Source organism: Panthera tigris, chromosome D1 (genome assembly GCF_018350195.1).
Source record: "Panthera tigris isolate Pti1 chromosome D1, P.tigris_Pti1_mat1.1, whole genome shotgun sequence".
Lineage (NCBI taxonomy): Eukaryota > Metazoa > Chordata > Mammalia > Carnivora > Felidae > Panthera > Panthera tigris.
The window spans coordinates 112315785-112336735 of record NC_056669.1 but is presented as its reverse complement, the minus strand read 5'-3'; the positions used below and the strand labels follow the sequence as shown (position 1 = coordinate 112336735).

General features: G+C 61.4%; 1 protein-coding gene across 3 annotated transcripts in view; it reads right to left on the bottom strand.

Annotated features, from left to right (window-relative positions):
- Positions 1-20951, bottom strand: part of CARS1 (cysteinyl-tRNA synthetase 1) — a 44437-nt gene that overhangs the window by 8560 nt on the left and 14926 nt on the right. For all 3 annotated transcript variants that reach the window (XM_042957829.1, XM_042957830.1, XM_042957831.1), the window contains 12 exons: positions 20225-20374; positions 11760-11900; positions 11468-11556; positions 9805-9926; positions 6278-6390; positions 5669-5797; positions 5141-5270; positions 4929-5032; positions 4408-4505; positions 4133-4322; positions 3641-3709; positions 1349-1430 (listed from right to left, as the gene is read on the bottom strand). In XM_042957829.1, coding sequence (XP_042813763.1) covers positions 1349-1430; positions 3641-3709; positions 4133-4322; positions 4408-4505; positions 4929-5032; positions 5141-5270; positions 5669-5797; positions 6278-6390; positions 9805-9926; positions 11468-11556; positions 11760-11900; positions 20225-20374 — 1417 coding nt within the window. The remainder of the gene's footprint in view (positions 1-1348; positions 1431-3640; positions 3710-4132; positions 4323-4407; positions 4506-4928; positions 5033-5140; positions 5271-5668; positions 5798-6277; positions 6391-9804; positions 9927-11467; positions 11557-11759; positions 11901-20224; positions 20375-20951) is intronic.

Genomic DNA, 20951 nt, shown 5'->3' with positions numbered 1-20951 from the left:
TGTCGGGTCGGGAGGGAGTTGGGGTAGGGACAAGGGTGATGCCGCCTTCGGCCCGGAAGGCTTTCCCCATCTGCGGACCGAGGTCCACAGGCCCCGGGTCTCTGGCTCACGGACGGTTCCCTATCCGCAGGGCCCCAGGTCTGCGCGTCCCAGGTCATCGCCTCGGGTAGGATGACCTCTCTAGCCACCTGAGCCTCAGGGTCGCACAGCGCAGCAGGTGGGGAAAGCAATACGGCATACACACAACGACCCCCGTCCTGACTGGCCACTTGGCCTTGTCCATCTACCAGAGCAACAAACGTAACAGAGCAGAGAAGCGGCCGAGGAAAAGCAAGACCGAACCGTCCCCCAAGCCGGTCGACGGGCACCGCTCTCGGGGCCTGAGCAGGGACGTGGCTGGTCAGGGCTGCTGTGCTCAGCCTCCCATGGCCCTGGTTCCCCAGAACCTGCCAGGAAGGATGCCGTACAGCCGGGGGGAGGGGGGGAAGAAATGCCCAGGCTGCGCGGCCCCCCGACAAGAACAGTCACCCCCAAACCCGAGACACCAGCACTGTCAATGCTGTTGGACAAGTCAGCACAGGACCTGAACGTCCACCCGTTTTTCAGCTGCTTTAAAACGGCGTGAGGGCCAGGTGTTAGAGACAGAGGACCCTGCTTATTCAACTGGTCCAAACGCCACGGCCCCGGCCTAAAGCCCTCTGCTCCCCACAAAAGCACCGTCAGATCCCGGCTCCTCCCCGAGGGGCCCGTGGCCTCGGCTGGGGGGTGGGGGGCCCTCCCGCCCTCTTGCTCTGCCCTCCCCGGCACAGGCCCAGGCCTGCTCATTCCTCTTCACGGTGCTGCTTCCTCCAGAGGCTCCCCGGCCAGGCCACGCCGCTGGGCCCTCTGCCCGCTCCACCCGCAGGACACCCTGCCAGGACCCGCTCTGCGGGGGTGGCGGCCAGATGAGCTCCGGGTGGGACTTCCCAGCACAGAAAGGCCTGGGGAGGGAGCACAGCACAAGAGGTGACAGGTGGCATCTCCGGTGAGCGAGTCCAGCATGACCCTGGCAAGGCTCAAACCTTCCCGCTTTCCTTTCCACTCCGTGAAATGCCGAGCCTTGAGCCAGGCAGGTGAGTGTGAGCTCAGCCTGGCAGCCCCGGGCCCCCGCTCACCACGCCAGCCCCTGGCCGCCGATTCGGCAAGGGCGGAGAGGCGTCCCGGCCTGGCAGCTCCCGGGAGGCTCCGCCCTCACCCGGCTGTCCTGCCCCGCGGGGACACTTGGGAGCTAGAGACGACGTGGCTGTCACGAGTGGGGGCGCCGTGCTAACCCCCGAGCTCGCCCCCGCCGGGCCAGGAGGAACCTCACCTTTCTGCTCTCGGGCGATCTTCCGCACGCCTTCTCGGAAGTCCGACAACACCTGCAGGTAGGGCATGACCGTGGACTCGAGCTGTGGAGAGAACGATTTCGCTCAGAGACCAGCTCGGCCCGTACTTGAGGACGGGCTTCAGCACGCGCTGTGGAGCTGGGCCGCCTGCACGCTGCCCGTGGCTCCGCTACCACGACCGGGGCCTCGTGTGGACGGCGGGAGCCGGGGCCCGGCAGAGAGCCTCCCCTCCAGCCCGGCCGGACGGGCTCCACAAGCCGCACCGCTCAACCACTCGAGGGAGCAGCTCCGTCCCAGGCCAGACACACGCTTGTTAAGAAACACCCGTGTTCACAGCGAAACGGTTCGACCCAGGTGAGTCTGCAAGATGGGCTGCCTGCGGACAGGCCGCCGCCGTCCCCCCGGGCTGAGACCTGCGGCCACACGCGCTCCCGTGTGAGGCCAACCAGCGCCTCTGAGAACCGTCCACCATCCACGCGCGCTCGCACCCGCTCCACGGCGCACTCCCCGCAGCACCACGGAGGCGGCCACGGAACGCAAAGCCCGCCAAGGAAGGGAAGCCGACGACGGCAGAACCCGAAGCAAAGAAACAGTGATTTTATAAAAACTCTTTCTGTTACAGCTTTCCTATTTTTCTAGCAGGCTTTTAAGCAAGGTCTCTCCCTGCCTCCTCATTAAGTCATCCGGCGGCTGGGTAACCCAAGCAATGACCGGTAAGTAAACGCAGAAGCGGGCGAGGCCTCCCCGGGCCCATTCCCGCACCCGGGCTGGGGCGTGGCCGTCCTGCAGGGGAGGGGCCGGGCTTCTGGGGTTTAGGTCTGGATCTCCACCAGGCTGAGGCAGCTGTGGTGAGCCTCGGGGCAGAGGGGCAGGGGCCTCGGCCAGCACGCCTGGGGGTGCGTCTGGAGGAGGCGGGCCCCAGCGGTCCTCCCTGCTCCCTCAACAACTCAGGTTTGGGGCAGGTGCACACCCTTCAAGGCCGGGCCCTGTGGCCTCTGGCAGCTCACCTGGCTCGTTCCCCGGGGCTGCTTATCCCAAAGGGCCCGCTGAGGTCACCTGGAAAGGCTCCCACCCCACCACCGCATTTGGAAGTATCTTTAAGGGGCGCCTGGGTGGCTCAGTTGGTTAGGTGTCCGACTTGCGCTCAGGTCATGATCTCGCGGCTCGTGGGTTCGAGCCCCGCGTCGGGCTCTGGGCTGACAGCTCAGAGCCTGGAGCCTGCTTCGGATTCCGTGTCTCCCTCTCCCCCTGCCCCTCCCCTGCTCGTGCGCTCCCTCTCTCTCTCTCTCTCTCTCTCTCTCAAAAAAAAAAATAAACACTAAAAACTTTAAAAAAAGAAGTATTTTTAAGTTCGAAAGCGGATGGTCTCTAATGTAGGAAGTTTTTCTTTTTCCCCTGGGAAATAAAAATCTGGTATCGCTGACACAAGAGAACAAAGCAGCTTGTAGGTTTCCTTTTCTGAAAAGCGCCAAAAACGATGAAGGTTCGAGGCTCAGATGGGCCTTCTTAAGTCAATTCTCGGGGAAACACCTCCAAGCTCCCCTGAAGGACAGAGTTTTCACACCAGCCGCTATCACGAAACCATCTTAAAGAGGTTTTGCCCTTCCGCCCTGGACTTGGTTCCTGTTTTCATTTAAGTTATGTTTAAATATCTACACTCGCATTCCAATCAAACCACAGGGATCATTCTGGAGCAGGGGTGGGGCGTGGAAGCAGTTCTGACAAGGCACACACTCCAGGAGAGTCGGTCACCAGGTCACCACGCAGCGGCTCCCGGCCACAAGGGTGACACCAGCTACTTCTGCTGAACCTTGTCCCCATCAAGACGTGCGGACCAGCGTGGGATCTGATCCACACGAGCAAGGACGTGAGCGCCTGTGAACCCGGGCCGTGTGGCTGTGGCTTCTTCAGAGACCGTCCCAGCTAGCCTGCTCTCCCGGGACCACCTCACACAGACAGCACGGCAGCGCGGTTCCCTGACAAACGGCCGGGAGCAAGGCCCTGGCTGCCCCTGCACACGCACTGGGGTAGCTGACTGCTCAATTCTCCCAGCCAGGCCCAGGCGTGACCCGGGGCTCAGTCCGGAAGGTCCAGCGCAGGTGGGACCTAACGTGGGTCTCCAAATGTCCACAGGCTCGGCCAAGGAGGGGGAACAAGGAAGGCACGGAGCAGGTGTGGAGGGTGAGAGCGTGCTCCTCTGCATGGGCACGCTTCCCGGGGGCGGGGCGACCCAAGGGAGGGGGCTTCTCTGTACCAGGTGCACTTATACTCACATTTAGGCTGCTCCCAGGTCCTCTGACCGGGAATCCCAGGGAGCTTTCCTCTTCTATGGCCCCAAAGACCTGGAAGAGAAACGGCCGTGCGGGAGCGTGTAAAGAGGTCCCGAGAGGCGGCCCGCGGAGGTCGGGTCCAGGAAACACGCTGCTGCAGATGGGTAGGGGGAGGCGGGGCAGACGGCCTCGCCGGGTGGAGGGAGACGCCAGGCCCGAGGGTGCCCCCCTCCCCTGCCCTCTCCGGCCCACTCTCGGTGAGGCCACTGGGCAAGAGGGGGCCGGAAGGGCAAGGAGGCCGACCCCAGAACGCGTGAGCACGGAGGGCAGCTGCACGCAGGTGCTTTCTGAGGCGCAGGAGCGCAGCGGGAGCGAAGGACGGGACGGGTCTCGCTTCCGAACGGCACGATTCGCCGTGCCGCCCGGGGCCTGACCGCCTGCGTGCACACAGCCCGGCGAGCACACGGCGGCCTGTGCCTCCAGGGAGCCGCCTACCTTGAGCATGTGGGTGAGGTACCGAGCGATGCTTCCCAGCAGAGCCCGGTTGGGCCTCCTCCTCGCGGCCTTCCGGGCCGCCATGTAGAGGTTGCACTGGCCGACCAGAGCCCGCATCTCTTCCAGGACCGTGCGCGTGTCGACGTTATCACAGAGGGCCTCGTGCACCGCCGTCTTCTTGTCGTAAAAGCTGAGTAAGAGGAGGCAGGAACGTCAGCCGACGGACACACTGCCAAGAACCCCCGCGGGACCCCAGAGGCACGTCTCCCTCCTACCTCTTGTTCAGCTCAGACTCTTCGTCTTCCCACTTTTCAAACCGACCGGTTATGTCAACAGGGGCTCGGAGGATGTCTTTCACGTTTAAGAAAAACTCCTAAAGTCAGAAAGTTCCGTTTAATGGCATTTAGAAACCTCTGCCCTCCGGGGAAGCGCCGAGGAGAGGCTGTTGGAGGGGAGCACATCTCCTTCAGGTAAGATCTGGGGAGCCACGGCACGCCGGCAGCACCCCAGGGCCGGCCGAGACGGGGAAAGGTTTTCCTTCGAGACGGAAACGCGTCCCGGCGTTAGCCTGAGACGCTGGTCCGGCCGACGCCACGGGTCCGAGCGAAACGTGCCGCACGAGCGCTCCTGACGCCAGCGGGCGCCAGGGCTTTCGGGAAGGGGGCACGGGGCTGGGCGGCCCCGGGCGAGGCTGCTCTCGCCAGTCTCCGGTCCTCCACCGGGGGCGAGGGGGACGGCCGCGGTCCCGCCGCGGCTGAGCCGAGGCGTCCCCGCCCCGGGGGAGGCGGGCACTTACGTTCATGAACTTCTCGTACTGAAGCGCGGACTCCATGGTGTTGCTCGAGTAGTCCAGCGTGTCCTTCCACGAGTGCATGAGGAAGGCCAGCCGCAGCTGCCGTGCTGGGGGAGGAGACGGCACAGTGGTCCCCCCACCCTCCCGAGCAGCCACCGCCGTCGCGCATCCAACAAGAGGGGCGCTCGGGTCTTTGGGAGAGGCCAAGTTCTTACCTGAGTGCTTCTGCAAGGCGTCTTTGATGGTGATGAAGTTCTTGAGCGATTTGGACATCTTGCAGCCCGCGATGGTCAGGTGGCCCGTGTGGAGGAAATAGCGGACCCAGCAGTCGTTGTCGAAGTAGGCCTGCTCGGGGGGGTGGGGGTGGAGGGGGCAAGGTCGGGCACACGAGGCAGCTGCTGGCAGGGGCAGGGGCACGCTCCGTGAGCACTCTGTGCCCCCCACGATGCAGAACAGGGGGGGCTGCCTTTTCCAGCTGGGGAACGGGGCCCAAGGGACGGCCCTGGACCAACGATGCAAGAGGTAACCACTGCGACCACCCCAGGCCTGTCCGTTGTCCAAGGTCAGGCTGTTCAGGTGGGAAATCGGACCCAACAACTAGGGTTCAAGTTCCACCGGCAAGACCCTGATGTGGAAATCAGGCTCCACGCAGCACCCCGCTGGCAGTGCCCTCGGCTTCTTCCTCCCCCGCAGGGAGAACTCGAGGCCCCCCAACCGGAACAGCAACCCCGGCCTCTGCCCACCTCTGACTGGGCCAGCTCGTTGTCATGGTGGGGGAACCGGAGGTCGAAGCCCCCTCCGTGAATGTCCATCGAGGCTCCCAGGAGAGCGCTTGCCATGGCCGAGCACTCGATGTGCCATCCCGGACGCCCCTAGGGACCGAGATGACCTGGTGACCGATGGCCAACCCTCTGCGTCCGGGCCTTCAGTTACCCCAGCGTTCATGAGCCTCCAAATCTCTGGGCCTTACTGGAACAGGGGTTATGTTCCACACGTGAAAAACTCAGGGGAGCCCACGGCAGGTTGTGGAGGCCAAGTAAGGCTCATGGAACCCCCAGAGCCGCCCAGCACTCGACCAGAAGCAGATGTCTACACCCCCTCCCGCAGCCTTGGGCCAGGGGCACTGTTGTCACAGGGGACATCAGACAGTGGACTCATCTCCAGGAGCGGGTAACACTCAGAGTCAAAGGCCCCCAGGACAGAGGGGCCACGGAGGTCGTCCAATCCTCCGGGAAGGAGTCCCAAAAGGGACGTCTCGTGCCCCGAGGCCCACGAGGCTCTGTGGCATCTGGGTCCCCGCCAGCAACCGGGTCCCGCCGTCACCGCAGCCCCACCCCTTCCCAGGGGCCCACCTTTCCCCACGGGCACGGCCAGGACGGCTCGCCGGGCTTGGAGGCTTTCCACAGAGCGAAGTCATTGGGGGACCGCTTCTCACTCAGGCGGTCTGCCGAGATGCTCAGGTCACCTGCGGACACGAGGGAACCAGGTCACCCGGTGCTGCCCGGCGGGCGGACCAGTGTCGCCGCGGGGCCCCCGCTGGGAGCGGCTGGCCGACGCTTCTGGTTTGTGCGGATTTCCTCAGCCGGTGCTGCGGCTTCACGGCAAGACTTCGGTGCTGCCCCGCGGTTTGAGGGCGACCACCCGGGACCGGACCACGCCTGCCGCTTCCTCAGACCCTCCTCCCCGCCTTCCCCTCATGGCCGTGGCCCGGGGCCGGGGTGAGCCACGGGGCTCCGGTCTGAGAGGTGAGGCCGTGGCGGGGTGGCAGCCCTCGGTGGGGCGGGCTAGTCTCGGCGGCCCGCACGGCTCCCGGTTCTGGGAGGTCTGAGAACCAGCCAACCCGCTCTGTGCGGCTCCTTGGGCCTCCAGCTCGGCCCCATAGATGGCGAAGCGGGACGTCACCGCTCCTCCTGGCTGAGCTGGGCTCCCAGACGCGGCCCCCCAGGAGAAAGCCGCGGCCAGTCACGGCCGGGCCCCCGGGGGCAGGCCAGCCTGGGGTGGGAGCAACGGGAAAGGACAACGCCATCACCCCGGGACACTTCCCCGGGCCACACGCAGGAGCCGTGGCACCCACGGACCCACCGGCTGCCGAGAGAACGAACGAACGCCTGCGGTCAGTCCCCCTCACAGGGGGGCCAGGTGAGCGGGGCCAGCGCGGGGCATGGTCCCCGGGCCCCGTGCGTGGTCTCCACGCCGCCTCGTCCTGGGTGCTGTCGCCCCCCCCATGGACAACAGCGGAGCAGGAACGACAGACTCCACCCCGGTCTCACGTCTCTTTCTCACTGAGCCAGTCACCACATCACACCAGCCGCTCAAAGACGATGTGACGAGCCGTCATGACACCCCTCTGGCCAGCCTGTATTTAGCCGACAGCGTGCATCCAGGCTTTTAATTTTCACGATAACGAACACACTTACTATGAACGTACCTGACTTTTCAGAAAATTTTTTGGAAAGTTCTGTAACCGAGGACCCCCTTTCACACACACCCCTCCCCACACCCTTCGCCAAATGCCACTTTGGGGGACACCTGATAGTTGCTCTAGACTCCTCAAGAGGAGTAAGTCACACGACCCCTGCTACTCTCCTGGTGTCCTTTCTCGTCTCCCTCCTGAGGCACCCAAAGTGACCCCAGGCACAGCGGGTTCGTGCCTTCTGCCTCCCCGATGCCCCGCACCCCGAGATGGCTCCGGGCCCCTTCTCCCCCGGAGCCCCGCATCCCAGCGTCCATGCAGTGAGGGGCCTCGTGCCGTCAGCACAGCCAGGGAAGTGGAACTGTCCCCGAAGGAGGGCGTGACCCCCCCCTTGTCCCTTTATATTCGCTGTCGGATCTACTGCTTTGGCCCCCGGAACACAAAGATTCTGACGTCAGTCTGGGAAAAAAGATCCAAGAACAAGTGACATTTAAGACCCCGGGGCGCCTGGCTCAGTCGGATGAGCACGAGGCTCTTGATCTCGGGGTCGTGAGTTCAAGCCTCGTGTTGGATGTAGAGGTTACTGGAAAGGACAAAAGAGAAAAGAGAAGAAGAGAAAGCAGAAAGAAAAAGAACGCAGCTGGGGCAGATGGTGCGGGGTCCCTAGCGCGGCGGGCAACCCCTGTCTCTGGGGCTCTCCCTGCCCCCCAACTGGACGCCGCCCCTGGCCGCGCTGGGCCGAGCGGCGCGGTCCCGTCCTCCCGGGCTCTCGCAGACGCCACCGTCTCTAGTCCCGTGCAGCCCTGTCTGGACGTATTTTCGAATCTTCTGTGTTTATTCATCGGTCCCGCTAGCGGGTTTTCTGTATCGCGAATCCTTGCGAAGAACCAGCTGTTGACTGTTTCAATTACCGCTATTTCAGGCACCTCTTCTTTGAGGCTCTGCTGCTCCTTTCGGGGCTTTTCTGGCAGCTGGCCCCACTCATTTGCCGTCTGCGTTTTTTCACAACTACACGTAACACGTCAGGCGGCCCGGAACTGGCGCGAGAGCTCCCCCAGTCCGGTGGGGGGGGACCGTGCGGCCCTCCTGTGGCCGTTCAGTTTCAAACCCGGAGTGACCTCCACTGCGGCTCTGGTGCGACTTTAAACAGGCCCGGACGTCCCCTCAGTGCGGGTGTCCAGCCCAGCGCGCCATGGGCAGAAGCTGTGGTCCTCGTGAGGAGCAACTCCTCCCGCGGCCTGGCGTGGGTCCCACGCGGGCTTATGGGAGGGCCCTGCCCTCATTCGCGTGTGTGAAGGCCCGTCTGCTAGACAAAGCCCCGCTGCCCGCGTACCTCGACCCCTCTGCGTCTTGGGGGCCTCGGCCCGTCTGAGCGACCCATGCGTGGGGCGTGCCCGGCACCTCTCGTGCACACCAGGGTGCGTCCCTGATGCCGCAGGGATGCGGGGGCCCCGCTGCCGGTCCACCCAAGTCTGTGACCATCCTCTGAGGACACGGGTGCCTCAGCATCGTGACGGGACCTCCTTTACTCTGCGGGATGTCTTCAGCGACCCTCGGGGTGGCCGGGGAGCTCAGGGGGCTGAGCGTCTGACTCTTGGATTTGGTTCGGGTCACGATCTCATGGTTCATGAGTTCCAGCCCCAAGTCAGGCTCTTCTCCCTCTGCCCCCTCGCCCCCGCTCACGTGTGTGCACAGAGGCATTCTGTCTCTCTCTCTTTCCCTCTCAAATAAAAAACTTAAAAAAGAGAAAAAAAAGAGAGAGGAACCAGGGATTCTGAGGCGCCGCCCAGAATCAGAACATGCCCACAAAGACCTGACCTGGCAATTCTTGCCCCGCGTTCCTGCCTTGCTCGTCCCGGGGCACCTTTAAGACAGCTGCGCAGAGCTGAGCCCGCGGAAAGCGGTGACCGCCACCCCAACCGCCTGACAAGGACCAGGGTCCCGCTTCGCCACTGTCTCCCATTCCCCCGGGACAGAGGGCCGCTCCTCCCCCGGCTCACTGTGTGCGACCAGAACCCATAAGGGCCAGCTCTCAGGACCGTACTTCCTCCGGCGTGGGTGTGCTGAAACCGGCCTCAATCCAAACAGCCCCGGGGTTTCCACTTTCCCAAAGGCAGGACCTCAGATGCCAAGGGGGCCACCTGCTGACCCTGGTTGGGGGCGGGGGGGGAGCGGCTTCTGCCCCCTCATTCACCAGGTCGCAACCTGCATATTCGTGACACATCGGCACTGGGCGTCCCACACCAGCACGCAGGGCGTCCCACAAGCCGCCCTGACCCTCCGGATCCAGGCCCGGGGTCCGCTACGCTTTTTGAGATGGTGTTGGATGCGCTCGCCTTTTTGTTTCTTGCGGAAAACCCCCCAAACTCCTTGGGCAACAAGGCGCAGCCCCCAGGCGCCCGGGTGAGGCAGGCTGGGGGCGGGGGCGAGGCCTGGGCTTGAACCCCCTCACCCGGCCCCGTTTACCTTCCCCTTCCTGCAGCGCTTTCTGGTCCCCAACGGCCTCAGGCACCAGCTTCCCGTAGGAGTGTCTCTCGCTGGAAGCGAACTTCACGGTGTCAAAGTAGACGGACCCATTGGAAACGTAGCTGGAAAGTAAGAACCAGGCTGTGGGAAGGCGGACAGACCCACGGACAGCCCGGGCGCCTCGCAGGAGGACAACCTGCAAAGCCAAAGGGCTGCACGGGCCGCGGGCCTCTTAAAACTCTGCTCTGCCCACCACGTCCAGCGCGGCCTCGGCCGTCCTGCGGCCCCGTGACGTAGCTACTCGCAACCACGGCCGCCGTGCAGGCCGAGCGGGCCCGACACGCACGCCTCGTCACGGAGGCCAACTCCTCACTCTCGGGACGGCGTGTCCCCGTGCAGTCCCTCCGCCTCGCAGCCCGGGACCACACAGCTCCCGCCCTGCCCCTCGCCTCGGTGACGGCGCGGTCCCGGGTGCCCTGCCCTCGCTCGGTCCGCCTTCCACCCGCCTGCACGGCCCCGCCAAGGCTCTCTGCCTCTCAGCAGCCCTCCATGTTATTCCAGCCCGGAATGATCCGTCTTCTCTCACCTTGGCCTCACCCGCGGCACTCTGTCTGGCACACGACCCCGTGTCGCCCTGCAGGGGCCGTGCCAGGTAGGGGACAGGGGAGGCGCCACCACCTCCAGAGAGCCTGTGCTACTCCGGGCCCCACACCAGGTCTTGTGCTCTCCTCGTTCCGCTCGGTGGCGCCTCGTCTCGCCCGAGAGGCGGGGACGGAATCTCCCAGAGCAGGGGCGCAGGGGAGGGCGCCCCCTTCCCCCCGCGCGGCAGACCCCACGCCCCCAGTTACGCTTCTGGGCATCGGTGATTCCCGACAGCGCTAACTTCAGAGACGCGGACGGTGTTTCGCGGGTCAGGTGGTGCCGAGAGGGCAGACCAGGGGTCGCCACCGAGGCCGAGGGCCTCGAGGAAACACGCGTCCCCGGGAGGTGACTCGTGGACAAGGGGTCTCACGCCACGCGGCGGAAACCGCGCCTCCACGCTCGCCAGCCCGGCCCCGTGCTCGCGGACTTAGCCGTGGGCTCGCCGGCAGCCGCAGGCGGGCGCTCTCTACGGCACGCGCATCCTTGTCGCGGCCCCGACGCTCAGGACTCAGCGGCACCGAGGAGCGAGGCTGCCGGGAGGGTCGGCGGGACACGGGGGCGGTTGCTCCCGCGGTGAGGTCATGGGCTCGGCCGCGTCCCCCCCAATTCCTGTGTGTCAGTGCTAGCCCGTAGCCCCCCCCCCAGAACGGGACAGTGTTTGGAGACGGGGTCTTTGCAGGGGCGAAGCGAGGTCACCAGGGGGAGCCCCAACCCCGCATGACTCCTACGCAGCGTCTGCGTCAGAGGAGGTGACGAGGACACAAAAGGAGCCCCAGCAGCCGAGTGCAGAGTGACAAGTATGTGCCAAGGCGGCGAGAGGGCCGCCGTCTGCCAGCCGAGGCCAGGGGCCGGGACAGAGCCCGCCCTCGAGGCCCGTGGAGGAACGACCCCGCCCTGTGCCGTCCGGAGCCAGGGGCTTGGTGGCCGCAGCCCCACAGCACGACGACCTCCCCTCCCCGCCGCCTTCCCTGCACAACCTTCCTGGAATGCCGTGCTCCCACGGGGAGGGCCCCGAGCTTACCCGTAGCCGTTGTCCACGATCTTCTGGACAAAGTTCACGATCTCCGGCACATATTCACTCACCCGGGTCAGGACGTCCGGAGGGAGAACCTGGGGGCGAGAAGAACGAGTGCCCCTCTTCCTTCTGGAACGGCAGCCTCGGACGGCACGCTCCAGGAAGCACCGGCACCAAACGCAGGCCAAGAAGGCCCGCAGGCCCGCGGCCCGCACTTGAGACCTGACTGAAGACGGTCGGGATCGCGATCATCGGGCCCCGGTGAGAGAGCAAGGGCAGGACAGCTGGCGACACTTACGTTCAGGGTTTCCATGTCTCTGTGGAATTCTTCTTCCCAGAACTTGGGCAGTTTGGAGAAAATAGAATTGTCCGTAACTTCGCTGCCCAGTGTGGAGTCCAGCCAGTCAGAGAGCAAATCTTTTGCTTCTTCCAACAACACCTGTGGACAAAGAACAGCATCCACACGCGTGTACGAGCTTTACGGGGCCGCATCTCGTGCAGTTGGTCCGCACCGAGACCTCGAATTCGAGGATGTGCCACGCAAAGCCACGTCCACGACGAGCGCCATCTCCGTGAGACCGCGGTGCTCGTGTAAACGGCTCAGCACGGGGACAGACGCCAGACTCCCTAAGTGGGAGGTTCCAAGACGCAGCACATTCAGGAGGTCCGACTACTGTGGTCACAGGGTTGGGGTGGCCGTGGGGACAAGCGGGGCCGCCGCTGCCACGGGGCGGGGCAGGGCAGGGCAGGAGCGGGCACGGTGCGGTCGTCCACAGCCAGGGCACAGAGATGGCAGGGCCCCGTCCCGGAGGGCGGCCTCTCGGCCAGGGCGCCCTGACCGCCGGATGCCATCACTGAAGACAGCAGGCCCACGTCACGGGCAACAGCGCAGTGCTGGTACGAGACGTGTCCCGTCACCGCAGCACTCCCGTCAGACAGGAGAAACGTCCATCTGTGATGGGAGGTGAGTGTCGTGGCCGCGGCCTGAGCCGTGCAGGCCGGGGGGGGACCCTGAGGTCCTGCTCTGGAGGCACCCAGCGCCTTCGGCATCCTAACCGGAGCAGTGACAGGGACGTGGGGACAGGCAGGCGGTCTGCGGTCCGCCAGTGGGGGCAACGGGGCCAAGAACAAAGGGTGCAGGAAGTTCAGGAAAAGTGGACACGGAAGACACAGGGAGGACACGCAGGGAGGCACGTTTGTACCACGACGTGGACAGGAAAGGCGCAGCCAGGGGCTCCCGCCAGGCTCCCACCTGGAACACACCTGCGACCTGCTGCCGGGCTGGCGGGCGGTGACAGGGACCCACCAGGACGCTCGGCCCCACGGCCACCACGCCGGGCGCCAGGGAGGCACGGACCAGAGGCGTGGGCTCGCTTGAGACTGAACCCCGCTCACGGCACCTGGCACGGGGCCCGGCCCCCAGCCTGGTCACCTCCCCGCCCATCCCCTCACAGCCGGGAACCTCACGGCTGGCTATCGAGGAAACACGACCGGGCACGCCAAGAGGCAGGGAACGACGTGAAGACACAGGGCGGCTGTCAGACGCGGGGGTAAAACTACTGGGATTAATACGCTCAGGGTTCCGATGGATGCGGCCGACCATGCGCAGGAACAGAGGGTCAAGGTGAGCAGAGAGAAGGAAGTCCTGAGAGAACGGGCAGGAGACGTCGGGGATTCACCACAGCGTGGTATAACAAAGACTGTCCTTGTGGGGTCATCGGGAGACTGGACGCGGCCGGCGGAAGAATCTCGGGGCTTGAGGACAACAGAAGAGAAACCCCCCAAACTGAAAATTAGAAAGGCTTCATTTTCACAGAGTGAACAAAACCGAACAGGGTAGCCGAGGACCCGGGCCCGCCATAGACGTGCCACACGTGCGTCACGGGGACAGCAGAGGGAAAGGGTGGGAGAAACATCGGACTCCCGAGCGAGTGAGAGCGCCCCACTCGTGTCGGACCCTAACCGCAGGCGCACGGAGCCCCCGGGACGTCGGGCAGGAGAAACACCGCAACGCCACACCCAGGCACGCCGAGCTCGGGCCGCACCCCATCAAAGCTGACGCAATCCTGAAAGAAGCCAGAGGAAAACACCTCGCCGGTAGACGAGCAGAGGCGAGCACTGCGCCCGACTTGTCCTCACACTCCGTGCAAGCAAAGGAGGACGGGGATACTTAAGTGCTGAGACAAAACGCTTGCCACCCGGGAATTCTGTGCCCTGTGACGTCGGCCTGCAAAAGCAAAGGGAAACCAAACTCTCAGGGAAACAAAACCCAAGGGAACGTGTTGCCAGCTGACCTGCTTTGCAAGAAATGTCCAAAGAAGCTCTTTAGAGAGGACGGAAGTAACAGAGGTTGGAAGCTTGGGTCTACATAAAGTCAGAAAGAACATCGCGGAAAGAATTAAGCGCAGGTAAAATAAAAGCAATTTATTATTATTTATTTTTTAGAGAGAGGAGAGAAAGAGCATGCACGTGAACAGGGGAGGGGCAGAGAAAGGGAGAGAGAGAATCCCAAGCAGGCTCCAAGCTGTCAGCGCAGAGCCAGACGTGGGGCTCGATCCCACGACCCTGGGATCACGATCTGAGCCAAAATCACGAGTCGGACTGCTCAACCGACTGAGTCGCCCAGGTGCCCCAGAACTTCTATTTCTCTTAACTGATCCAACAGAGAACAGCTTGTTCAAAATGACGGCAGTGGGAACGCATCGACCTGCACACTTACGTATCCGTTTAAGTAGACACAGCGCCCTCTGTGTTTCCAGACAGCTAAGACAAGTGACGGCCACGACACAAGGGCGGGAAGCAGGAACTGGGGTCATCTCGTTATTGTAGGGCACTCCTATGACCACGAAGGGTACAGTGTTTTTGAAAGTGGGATTAGTCGTAAGTGTATATTGCAAACTCTAGGGCAACCACTGAAAATCAAGCGTTAGATACGCGGGAAAAGGAGAGAAAGCAGAATCATGTGAAATGCTCACCTAAAACCACGAAAGACAGACAAGGAGTGGAAGACAAAACAGGAACGAAGAACGAGGGCAACGAGAGAAAACAGCAGCGTGGATAAGAACCCAACTACATCAACATCACTTTGAATGTCAATGGTCTAAACGCGCCAATTAAAAGAGATCGTCACAGTGGATCAAAATCCAAGACCCAACTCTCAGTTGTCGGCAAGGAATCCACTTTAAGTAAAAAGACACGTACAAATCAAAAGTAAACGGATGGTGGAAATGGACTGCGCGACCACGGTGCAAATCAGTGAGATAAAGCAGGAGTAGCTCCCTTCAGACAAAGCAGACTTCGAAGCCAGGAGAGTCGTCAGGGATAGAGAAGGACGTGGCAGGACGAACGGGTCAGTTCTACAGGGCGACCGTGCTTACGGTGTGCGGGCCCGGGGCAGGGCGTCAGACCACACGAGGCAGAAGCGAGCAGAAGTGCGAGGAGAAACAGATGAATCCGCAGAGGTGGCTGGGGACTTCAACACGCCTCCCTCCGAAGGGGACGGACCCAGCAGTAGGAGATGGGTAAGGAGGCGGATGAACTCAACACGACCATCATTCGGCTGGACCCAATGCACGTCCACAGACCACTTCGCCCGACAGCAGGCAGAACACGCAGCGTTCACCAACACGGACCACAGGCCGGGCTGTAAAACACGCCTGAACAAACTCAAAAGAACGGAAATCATACACCGTGTCTGCTCTCGGACCACTGTGCAACTGAACTAGAAACCAGCAAGAGAAAGAGAGCTGGAAAACCCCACAATACATGGGGATCAAAGAACACATTTCTAAAGAACACACGGGCCAAAGAAGGTTATCCCAAGAAAAAATTAAAAGTCTTGAACTAGGGGCACCTGGGGGGCTCAGTCGGTTGAGCGTCCGACTTCAGCTCAGGTTACGATCTCACGGTTTGTGGGCTGGAGCCCCGCCTCGGGCTCTGTGCTGACAGCTCGGATCCTGGAGCCCGCTTCGGATTCCGTGTCTCCCTCTCTCTGTCCCTCCCCCACTCATGCTTTGTCTCACTCTGTTTCTCAAAAATAAATAAATGTAAAAAAAATTTTTTTTAAATAAATAAAAAGTTTTTGAGCTAAATGAAAACGAAAACGCAGCGTACCAAAATTTGTGAAATACGGCAAAAGCAGTGCTTAGAGGACATTTGTAACACTAGGTGCATAGATCAGAGAAGAAAAAGAGGTCTAAAATTAATCATCTACACTTCCACCTAACAAACTGGAAAAAGAAGAACAAATTAAGTCCAAAGTGGAAAAAAGAAATAATAAAAATTAAAGCAGAACACGGGAACTCCATACAGAAAAAAATGCACGAAACCAAAAACTAGTTCTTTGGGGAAATGAATAAAACTGATACGCCTCTAGCCAAGCTACTTAAGAAGAAAGAGAGGACACAATACTAGGACAAAAGTGAAAGAGGGACATTACTACAGACCCCATGAAAACTAAAAGCAGAATAAAGTAACACTGTATACAACTCTGTGCCCCCAAACTTGAAACCTGGACGAATGGACCAATTCTTTGAAAGACAGAAGTTGCCAAAACTCACCCAAGATGATCCACACGATCCGAAAAAAGCCTGTATCCTATGTCTATTAAAGAGATTTAATCAATAACTTGTAACTTTCCAAAATAGACATCACCCAGCCCAGGTGGGTTCACTGGTGAATTTTATCAAACATCGAAGGAACATGTTATATCAATTTTCTACAGTTTTTCAGAGGAAAGTAGCAGACAGACTACTTCCTAACTCATTCCACGAGGACAGCATTACCCTAATGCCAAACACAGACAAAGACATTGCAAGAAAAGAAAACTGCAGACCAGTATCTCTCATGGACATAGATGCAAAAATCCTTAATAAAATATTAGTGGGGCGCCTGGGTGGCTCAGTCAGTTAAGCATCCGACTTCGGCTCGGGTCACAATCTCACGGTTCTTGGGTTCAAGCCCCGCGTCGGGCTCTGGGCTGACAGCTCAGAGCCTGGAGCCCGCTTTGAGTTCTGTGTCTCCCTCTCTCTCTGCCCCTCCCCCACCCGTTCTCTTCCCCGCTCTCTAAAGAGCATTTAAAAAAAAAAAAACAAAAACAAAAACAAAGAAAAAGGAAAGGAAGTGGTGTGCCCACGGCTGAACTTTAAGATCACAAAGTTCTGCTCTAGGAAAACCACAGTCAAGAACACAAGAAGACGAGCCTCAGACCAGGAGAGACTACTTGCCAAAGACACAACTGATAAAGGGCTCTTATCCGAAATGTGCACACTCAACAGTGAGAAAACAAACAATTCGATGAAGACTGAGTCAAAGACCTCGACAGGCCCCTCGCCAAAGAGACTCAGATGGCAAACAGGGAAGGACGTGGGAAGGTGCTCCCCACCGATGCCGTCGGGGGAACGCAAACCCCAACAGCGAGATACCATCACACGCCTGTCAGAAGGGCCAAAACGCACACACACACGCCATGCTGGGGAGTCAGAACAGCAAGGACTCCCTCTTGCCGGGATCGGGGGCGGAGCAGCCACTCTGGAGGACGGTGTGCTGGTTTCTTGCAAAACGGAGCCGGCTCCTAGGATCCAGCAGCCACACCCCTGGTATTTGCCCAAAGGAGCCGGAAACTCACGTCCACACGAAACCCTGCAGGTGGACGTTTCTATCAGCTTCTTCACAACTGCCTAACCTCGGAAGCCACAAAGCTGCACTCGGCAGGTGGGCGGATAAACCAGCTGTGGGGCGTCCAGCGGACGGAGTCTTACCCCGCGCCCAAGAGACGCGAGCTCTCAGGACGTGAGACGCGTGGATGACCCTGACGTGTAGATTTAGTGACAAGAGCCAATTTGAGAAGGCCACACGGGGTGCGATGCCAACTCTGTGACGTTCTGGAAAGGGAAACGCACGGAGGCCGCAGACAGACGAGTGGTTTCCAGGGGCTGGGGACAGGGAGGGACGTGCAGGCGGGGCGCACGGCATGCCCAGGGCAGGGAAACCACTCCGCCCGACGTTGGAGTAGATGTGTGCACCACTGCACATCCGTCCACACCCACGGAACACGCACCCCCCCCCCCCCCAGGACAGAACCCGTGTCTGCTGTGGGTTCTCGGTGACGACGACGCGTCTGCGGGTGCTGTGCTGACAGTGGAGGAGGCGGGGCTGGGGGGGAAGGCCCCGTGGGAAATCTCCGTGCCTCCTCTCAGTCTTGCCGGGAACCTCAAACTGCTCTAAACACCAGGTCTTTAAAGAAACAGACGAAACAGAAAGACAGAATGGAGGGGCCGACCCGTCCGAAAAGACGCCTCCCTAGGAAGGTTAAGATCCCACCCGGGCCCCCCATGGGCCTGGACGAGCAGAGGATCGAAAACACACGGGAAGAAAGAGACAGCACAAACGAGCCTAGACCTCCTCCCTCCCTGACGCCAGGGACAGCTGGTGAGATGCTCACACGGGGTGGGTGGCACGGCCAACAGAGGAGAACCTGGGCAACCACATGCTCAGACCTGACACAGAACACAAAGGAGCATTTAAAAAGCTGATACGTTTGACTGCGTCAGAATTAAGACCCTCTGTTACTGAAAGAAAGTGAAAAGAAGAGCCAGAGATTGGGAGAAAGCGTTTGCCACGTATTTAGATGACGAGGGGTTAGCGTCCGGGAGTAAGGACGCTTTTAAACCCGTAAGAAGACAGAAATCCAGGTGGACAATGGGGCAGAAGACCTGTGCCCAGCATCACGGCCGTCAAGAGAGCACACGGAAAGGCCATCTCGCAAGAGGTCAGACACACGCGGACCCAAACTACAGTAACGAGCACGTCACGTGCCGGCTCCTATCCCACCCGTGAAAGGAACCCGGCAACCCCAAGTGCTGGTGCACAACAGCTGACACGTGTCGCAGACACGGGAGGACACAGACACTTAGGGAAGCGTTACTGCACGGCAGGCCCCAGCTGCCAGCCCCCCTGGAGAGGCCCGCGGGCAGGGCGGCCCCGGCTGAGTCTGCAGGAAAACGTCCCTGCACGGAGAGGCGGGGACACCGGGACCACTCTGTGTCATCGAGCGAACAGTGTGGCTGACGCAAAACATAAACCTGCTCGTTTCTGGAGTCGGAGACTTGGTGGGTGGGAGCCGCGGTCGGGGGAAGCCGTGCTGGGTGCCGGGTGGATGGGACGGCACCCGTGAAGCCTCGGGCATGGAGGGTCCGATGGGCTCTCTGCACACGAACATCTCCCGCGGGCGGCCACGCATTTTCTGGTGGGGGAGGGCCAGCCGCGCGTCTGCGGGAACCGGGGAGGCCCGTGCGTGGATTCCTCCAGACTCGGCCCGAGCCTCGCCTCCAGCCACAACCCCGTGAGACCCGTGAGACCCCTTCGACGTGAGGACAAGTCTACACCGAGTCCCGCGCGTCCTTCCGGAGAATCACCGGACGCGTGGCCGGTGTTGGGGACCCGACGGTTAGGCAGACACACGGCCCGACAGCCCGGCACCTCCACCCCAGACGAACAGCCTAAAGAAACTCTTGCAAATGTGCGTCCACAGACAGAAAAGGACTCCCAGCTCAGGGTCAGCCGGTCAGCCTCACCAGCGCTCAGAGAAGTGCGAACCCAGCGCCCCACGGGCCACGGCCCCCACTCATCAGGAAGGCTACCGTCAGAAGGACGGAAATCACAAGTGTTGGTGGGAACGGTCAGAAACCGCGGTCTGGATGCTGCTGTGGAAACCGGTGTGGCGGACTCTTGGAATCCTGAAATCTAGCTGCCAAACAGTCCAGACTTCCGCTCCAGAAGTGTCCACGCGAAGGAACGAGGCGGGATATTTGCACAGAGCTATTCACAGCTGCGTTACTCATCACGGACAAAAGGGGGCCCGTGTTTCACAGGGACAGAGTTTCTGTTTGGGAAGACGGAAAGTTCTGGACGCAGAGGGTGGGGACAGCTGCACAACAGCGTGAACGTGCTTAGCGCCCCTGAGCTGTGCACCTGTAAGTGGTTTACGTCACGTCTGTGTTATCGTACTCTTCGAAGAAAACGGTATCGGTGGAATAATCAAGGAAAAAATTCCCAGTCACACTGCCATAACCAGGAAACGTGACTGGCATCCCAGGAGAGGGAGAAACAGCGGAGGCAGGAGGCCCACCGAAGGAAGGCCAGCTACGATGCGGGGCAAAAACGCTGGTCCGCAGGCCTGTGTGCATCAGGCTCTGTCTCATTAAGCTCGGCAGGAGGCCACGCCGGCCATCTGAACCACGGGAGAATGTGAAAGTGAAAGTAAAGCCTGAGCTGCCCCCCCCCCCCCACTCCAGGGAGGGATGGCCTTGTCAGTCGTCCCACCGAGCGCTGGAGAGGGCAGCCAGCAGGGGGCGCCAGCGTGCAGGAGACGGGCCAGGCTGGAGGCGCCGGCAGTGACAGCCTCCCGGGCCCCAGTGCAGTGCCCTCACCCCGTCCAGGGGGCGGAGGAGCCTGCCCGGGAGGCCCCGGGGCCGGCGGGGAACCCACACAGGGCCCCACAGCCCAGTTCAACTCCAGCCTCACTCTGCTCTCTGCAGGTGCCGCCGAGAAACACGGGGGAGGCCACCAGAAACCCCTGGAACGATCTCCGCACATGCTCCGATGCGCCGCTCCCGCCCGCGAGGACGCTGGCGTGGGGTGAGGGGAGGCCTGCTCGGCCCCGGGGTGGCCGGGCCCAGGTGCCGCGTGCAGAGGCACAGGCTGGAACCCGGGAGCAGCGAGCCACCTCGGGGCAGGGTGTGGGGGACATGCTGGAGACCTCACCTCTGCGCAGCGGGCGGCCTCCTCTGCCGGGAGGCCGCCCCGCACGGCTCTCTCCAGGGGCTCTGCGGCCAGCTCCACCGCGCGCTGAATGCGCTCCAGCATTTGCTTCCTGTCCGGGTCCGTGGTCTCATTTAACTTGACTGAAAACGGCTGCAAGCACAGGGGAGGGCAGGGCCGTCAGAGGCTGCCCCTGCGCGCCCACGGGGGCGCCTCACCGGAGAGGGGGGTCCCTCCCCCTGCCCTGCAAGTGTCCCCAGGGCGTGGTCCTAGCTTCCCCGAAGGAGGGGCAAGTCCGGCAGTGGACAGGCCCGGCCCGACACCCTGCTCCTCGCGCCCCACCCCCGGCCTGTTTCTCTGATGTTAAAACGCCTGTGCTCGGGGCCACTCAGGTGTCACCTGGGGACTACTGAGCCTCGCAAAGGCGCGAAGTCCTGGCGGGCCCGCCCCGTGTCAGCCTAAGACACTAAGCTCTTCTAGAGATAATGCACGTAAGCGCTGATCACTGCTGCGGTCACTAAAATACTAATCACTCTTAAAGAGAATAAAACGACTTATTCTAGCCTTACCCTGTTAGCACCATACTTTGTGATACCGTTACTCAAAATATTAAATTGGAAAGAATTTCTGCCAATAATTCTGAAAATTTCCAGTGCCCCCAACGTAAGGGGCTTGGACGGCTTCTGCGTCGCACACTCAGAATCATCAGATGTGGCTGTGATCTCAGCAC